General features: G+C 43.6%; 1 protein-coding gene across 1 annotated transcript; it reads left to right on the top strand.

Annotated features, from left to right (window-relative positions):
• The first annotated feature begins 1,911 nt into the window (after positions 1–1,911).
• Positions 1,912–2,838, top strand: LOC129520918 (olfactory receptor 1509). Its single transcript, XM_055342154.1, has one exon. It carries the CDS (start codon positions 1,912–1,914, stop codon positions 2,836–2,838), a length of 927 nt encoding a protein of 308 aa, XP_055198129.1.
• Positions 2,839–6,454: the final 3,616 nt, after the last annotated feature.

Here is a 6,454-nt window from a genome sequence, read left to right on the forward strand (position 1 = left end):
CGGGTCCCACATCGGGCTCCCTGCAGGGAGCCTGCTTCTCCCTCTGCCTGTGTCTTGCCTCTCTCTCTGTGTATCTCATGAGTGAATAAATAAAATCTTAAAATATATATATATATTCATTCAAGCTTCAAAATAAATCCTATAACTGTTGTTTTAAATAATGCTGTAATTAATATCTTCTTGCATTTAGCTTTTTGATAGTTTGGTTGCTTAGGAGACTCCTACAAGTGAAATAGTTGGATCAATAATATAAATATTTTTTTGTGGTTGTGGTAATTATTTCCTAAATTCTGTTACAGTTTTAGGCTAATGAATCAGTATAGAAAATTAGGGGCAGGGGCAACTAGGTGCCTCAGGTGGTTAAGCGAGTGACTCTGGACTTGGGCTCTGATCATGATCTCAGGGTCCTAGGATTGAGCCTCGCATCTTCTCTTTCCTTCTGCTTGTCCCTCTGCCTCTCCTCCCACTCATGTTTTTTTTCTCTCTCTCTCTCTCAAACAAATAAATAAATCTTAAAAAAAAGAAAATTGGGACAAAATAGCTTGAATATTTATAAATAATATCTCCTAGAGGACAAATCCTATTACAGAATTTTAAAAATTAAAATTTTTAAATGTTTTTTTTTAAGGATTTTATTTATTTATTCATGACAGACACACAGAGAGAGAGAGAGAGAGAGAGAGAGAGAGAGAGAGAGACGCAGAGACAGGCAGAGGGAGAAGCAGGCTTCACACAGGGAGCCCGACGTGGGACTCGGTCCCGGGTCTCCAGGATCACACCCCAGGCTGAAGGCAGTACTAAACCGCAGACCCACGGGGGCTGCCCTAAAAATTAAATTTCTTTTAAAAATATTTTATTTATTTATTTGAAGAGAGAGAGAGAGAGAAAGAAAGAGCAATCATGAACAAGGGAGAGAGGCAGAGGGGGAAGCAAACTCCCCACTAAGTAGGGAGCCTGATGTGGGGCTTGATCCCAGGGCCGCAGGATCATGATCAGAGCCCAAGGCAGATGCTTCACCGACTGAGCCACCCAGGTGCCCCAAATTTCTTTTCTTTTTTAAGATTTATTTATTTATTGAGAGCAAGTGCGCTGGCATGCACGCATATGCACGTGGAGGGTTAGGGGGAGACTCTTCAAGCCGAGGCCTCATGATTGCAAAGCCTGGTGCAGGGCATGACCCTAGGACCCTGAGGTCATGATCTGAGGTGAAATCCGGTGTCGGCTGCTTAACCACCTGAGCCACCCAGATGCCCCTATAGTGACTGCTTTTGAGGAACATTTCAATTCCATGGAAAACAGAAAGACATGTCTAATTTTCTTTCTCAGTTCGACACCACGAAACAGGTAGGAAAGCGAGGGGAGGGGATGTGGCCATGTCAGCAGCCTGTCCTTACAGGGGGGCTGGCCCGCCGCAGCAGGGTGCCTGGGGCCTGAGGAGGGCGGCCCCCGGGGGAGAGGATTCCAGACTGGGGAGACGAGGCCCGCGGCCCTGGCAGGTTTGGGGCGCACACTTGACTTGGTTGGGAGTGGAGAGGCGAAGGATCTCAGCTGGAGTCGTCGGTTGGGAGGCCAGTGTGGGGTCATGTGCGGATTAGACTGGACCTGGGGGAGCAGCTGGCCAGCGGCCGGGAGCTTTGGCAGCTCCTGGTTCTCGGCGACTCCTGGGCCTCGACTGTGGGCCACCTAAGGCCTAGGTTGGCCGTCGGGCAGCAGGCGGTGTGTGCGGGCTTGGGACGACTCCGGTGGTGACGGGCCTTTGTGACAGTCGCCCCTAGGTCGGCCTTCTATTCCGTGTGCCCTGGTTATACGTAAGCAGTTCACATGGGGATGTGGAGCTACTTCAGTCAGCTGTAGCCCTAAACTGGCTTTCATGGTTTTGTCCTCCCCCAAGGTCCTTTGGAAACTCGCTGGATGGAAGCTCCAAATCAAACAAGAGTGACTGAGTTTGTCTTCTTGGGGCTCACGGATAACTTGGTGCTGGGGACGCTACTTTTTGTGGCATTCTCCCTGGCTTACGTGCTCACCCTTCTGGGGAACACTCTCATCATAGTGACCACGGCCCTTACCCGGCGCCTGCATACCCCCATGTACTTCTTCCTGAGCAACCTGTCCTTCATTGACACCTGCCACTCCTCGGTCACTGTGCCCAAGATGCTGGAGGGCCTGCTTAGGGAGAGAAAGACTATTTCCTTTGATGACTGCATTGCGCAGCTCTTCTTCCTACACCTGTTCGCTTGTGCTGAGATCCTTCTGCTGACCGTCATGGCTTATGACCGCTACGTGGCCATCTGTGCCCCGCTGCGCTACCCCAACGTGATGAGCATCCGGGTGTGTGTGCAGCTCGTCCTCGCCCTCTGGTGGGGGGGTACCGTTCACTCTCTGGTGCAGACCCTCCTGACCATTCGTTTGCCCTACTGCGGCCCCAACGTTATCGATAGCTACTTCTGCGATGTGCCCCCCGTCATCAAGCTGGCCTGCACGGACACCTACCTCACGGGAGTGCTCATTGTCTCCAACAGTGGAACCATCTCCCTCACCTGTTTCCTGGCTTTGGTCACCTCTTACACAATCATCCTGGTGTCTCTTAGAAAACAGTCTGCTGAAGGGCGCCGGAAAGCTCTGTCTACGTGCTCAGCCCACTTCATGGTGGTCGCCTTCTTCTTTGGACCATGCATCTTCATCTACACTCGGCCAGACACCAGCTTCTCCATCGACAAGGTGGTATCTGTCTTCTACACCGTGGTCACCCCTTTGCTAAATCCCCTCATTTACACCTTGAGGAACGAGGAGGTAAAAAGTGCCATAAAGCATCTCAGACAGAAACAGGTTTTCTCATAAAGTCAGGTACGTGATGGACTTGGAATTGTAAACGTAATTAGGGCTGAATCTTTAATGAGACAGTGAGAGCAAAAACTAAAATCAAAAGATAAGGTGGCCCGGAGCAGGGCAGACTTCTGTATTACAGAGAGGGACTGATGGGGTGGTGCAGTCGATTAGGCACCTGCCTTTGGTTTGGGTCATGATCCTGGGGTCCTGGGATGGAGCCCCAGGTCGGTCTCCCTGCTCTGCGGGGAGCCTGCTTCTCCTTCTCCCTCTGCCTGCCCACCGCCTGTTCATGCTCGCTCACCCTCTCTCTCTATCTCAAATGAATAAACAAAATCTTTAAAAAAAAAACAAAGACTTATTAACTATTACATCATATAAAGAAAAAGATCATGGTGGAACATAAAGGAAAAAGAATCTGGAAAACTTTTAAGAAGGCTCTGGTTTCACTAGGAAAAGAACACAGTTTGGGGGATGGACTCAGTTTTAGGAACAGGTACAGTTGTGAGACAACATATTTTCTTGATTTGTGGATTCTGTGAGTTATTGCCTCTGGGAAGCTATATATCGCACTTCTGTTTTATAAATTATAGTGGTTTCAATCTTGCTTTCAAATAGGTTTTCAAGGTGTTTATTTAAGCCATCACTGATTTATATTGACTTAAGCTGTGACTTTGAAAGTGATTCTCTCATTATTCCTGGATTTGTTTTGTATTTTTCATAGTACTTTAATAAAATCAAGGTGAAAATGTATAAAATACATGTTTTAAAATAAAATTTATTGAGGTAAAATTTAATTACATAAAATGCATGCATTTTAATTGGACAGGTGGAGAAATTTTGACAAAGGTATATATACATCCACATAACATATACATCTCTCCAATCAAGATATAGAACATTTACAGCACCCCTGAAAGTTCTTCAGTCCCTTCCCAGACAATCCCTCTATCTCTACCCAAGCATCCAAGGGTCTGATTTTTGTCACTATGAGTTAGATTTACCTTTCCTAGAGTTTCATGGACATTGAATCATACAGTATGAACTTTTCTGTGCCTGCTTCTTTTGCTCTGCCTGCTGTTGCTGAGATTAAACTATGTCTTTAGTGGGTATTAGTAGTTTCTTGTTATTGTTGAGTCATACCTCGTTGTATGGGTATACGGCAATCGTTTATTCAGTCATTTACTGATGAGCATTTGGGTGTTTTCAGCTTTTGACAGTTATGAATCAAGTAGATATAAGTGCTTACTTACAGGTTATTTTGGCCACATGTCTTCATTTCTCCTGGGTAAGTATCTAGGAGTAGAATTATTGGATCACATAGTAAGTGTATGTTTAACTTATAATGGACTACAAGGCAGTTCCAAAGTGATTGTATGATTTTTTTACAATTTATTTATTTATTTATTTGCAAACTTTATTGCCCCTGTGGGGCTCAAACTCATGACCCCAAGATCAAGAGTCTCATTTTCCACTGACTGAACCAGCCGGGCACCCGCAAAGTGGTTGTATGATTTTTTACTCTCCGCAGAAGTATAAGAGTTTAGCATCCAATAATTGCTATTGTCAGTATTTAATTTTAGGCATTCTAAGTGCATGTGTGGTGTACTCTTCATTTCCCCAATGACTGATGATGCTGAGAATCTTTTAATTTGCTTATTATCCTTTGTGCTGTGTTGTGTCTATTGAAACATTTTGCTCATTTATTATTTTAATGTTTTGTCTTCTTGTCATTGTAAGAGTATACAACAGTTTTCTTTGTGTATTCTGGATACAAGACCTTTGTTGGATATACGTCTTGGCAATATTTTTCTCACACTGTGGCGTGCAGTTTTATTTTTTGAATGATATATTTTTGAAGAGCAGAAATTTATATTTTGATTCAGCCTTATCAATCTTTTACTTATAAGATTGATGCCTTTTGTGTCCTAAGAAACCGTCACCTACTCTGAAGTCTCAAAGATTTTCTCCTGTCTTCATTTAGAAATTTTGCAGTTCAGCTTTAAATTTTAGGTTTGTACCCACCATTTGCTTTGACGTGGATGGAACTGAGGGTATTATGCTGAGTGAAGTAAGTCAGTTGGAGAAGGACAAACATTACATGGTCTCACTCATACGTGGGTTATAAAAAATAATGACAGGGATTATAGGGGAAAGGAGAGAAAACGAGTGGGAAAAATTAGAGAGGGAGACAAACTATGAGAGACTCCTAACTCTGGTAAATGAACAAGGGGTAGTAGGAGGGAGGTGGGCGGGGTGATGGGGTGACTGGGTGTCAGGCACTGAGGGGATGAGCACTGGATGTTATACTGTATGTTGGCAAATCAAAATCCAATAAAAATATACAAAAAATCAAAACAATATAAAAGTTATAATCTCAAAAAAATAAATTTAGGTTTGTGATCCATTTTAAGTTTACTTTGACATATGGTGTGAGATAAGGGTTGAGATTAATTTTTCCCATCAACCTAGATGATCCAGTACCATTTAAAAAGACTTTCTTCCCCATTGTGTTATCTTGGCACCTTTTTGAAAGTCAGATTGGCCCTTAAGAGGATGTGAAAGTGTTCTTTTCACCTCTTCAGTGTCATCTCTCACCATTGTCGGCCTTATGATCTAAGCTGTAACCCCACTGCTCTTTCACTGCTTGGACCAAGCCAGAGTCTTCTCCAACAACTGCCATTTCCTTTGCCTAGAACACTGTCTCTTCTCACGTGTGGCTCCTTTTCATTTGTCAGATCTCAGCTGCAATGTCATTTGGTCGGAGAGACCCTTCTTGACTACCTATTCTGAAGACTGTCTTTTCTAAAACTCTCATTCAGCGTTCAATGTGTTTTGTCCACAGGATTTGTTATGATTTATAATTAAAATGCACTGGTTTATATTTTGTTTACTATTTTCACTAGACTTCAAACTATATAAAGGAGGGACTATATGTCTTATTTGTGACTGTAAACCGAGTCCCTAGCACATAATAGATGCTTGGTCAATATTTGTCAAATGAATGAATACTAAGGTATCCCCACTTCATTGCTCTGATGGCAGATTTTTCCTGGATACCTGAGGAAACCAATAACTTCAATGACTCCAAGTCTTCTTTCTACATCACTGAAGTCATAAGCAAACCCACTTGGTCTGATTCGCCGGTGTTTTGCTGAGCCATTTAGGCAAGCATCTGAGTGAATGGTGTAATCAAGTGCTGCCCAGCAATCTGAAGGTTTTGTTTAAACTTTAATTATTACCCTAAGACGAAAAGCAGGGGGAGGAGGCATGGTGTAATGAAAGTAGCATGACTTTGTGTTGATACACTCGGCTTCATATCCTGCTTCCATCATTTCCCAGCTGGGTGACCTTGGACATACCATTTGCTCTCTTTGAGCTTTAGTTTCATCACTGTAAGCAAGCGCAGTACCTACCTCACAAGTTGCTGTGAAGACGGAGTAATGCCGAGTGCCTGCAACAATTTCCGGCTTATGGGAGACACTAAATATCATAGCTATGCCACAATTGTCAGATATTAGACCAGAAGACAATTTTATAAGTCATATAAGCTGACAAAATGTCAGGTAACTTATTCTTTACAAGGCTTTTCTTAGATTTGGAGCACCAGGCCCCAAGAGCTTAGACATTG

Source organism: Nyctereutes procyonoides, unplaced genomic scaffold, assembly GCF_905146905.1.
Source record: "Nyctereutes procyonoides isolate TBG_1078 unplaced genomic scaffold, NYPRO_anot_genome, whole genome shotgun sequence".
Taxonomy (NCBI): domain Eukaryota; kingdom Metazoa; phylum Chordata; class Mammalia; order Carnivora; family Canidae; genus Nyctereutes; species Nyctereutes procyonoides.

Bases quoted from the DNA above. Each gene is read 5' to 3' on its own strand.
- LOC129520918 (XM_055342154.1), top strand. From the start codon at position 1,912: ATGGAAGCTCCAAATCAAACAAGAGTGACTGAGTTTGTCTTCTTGGGG.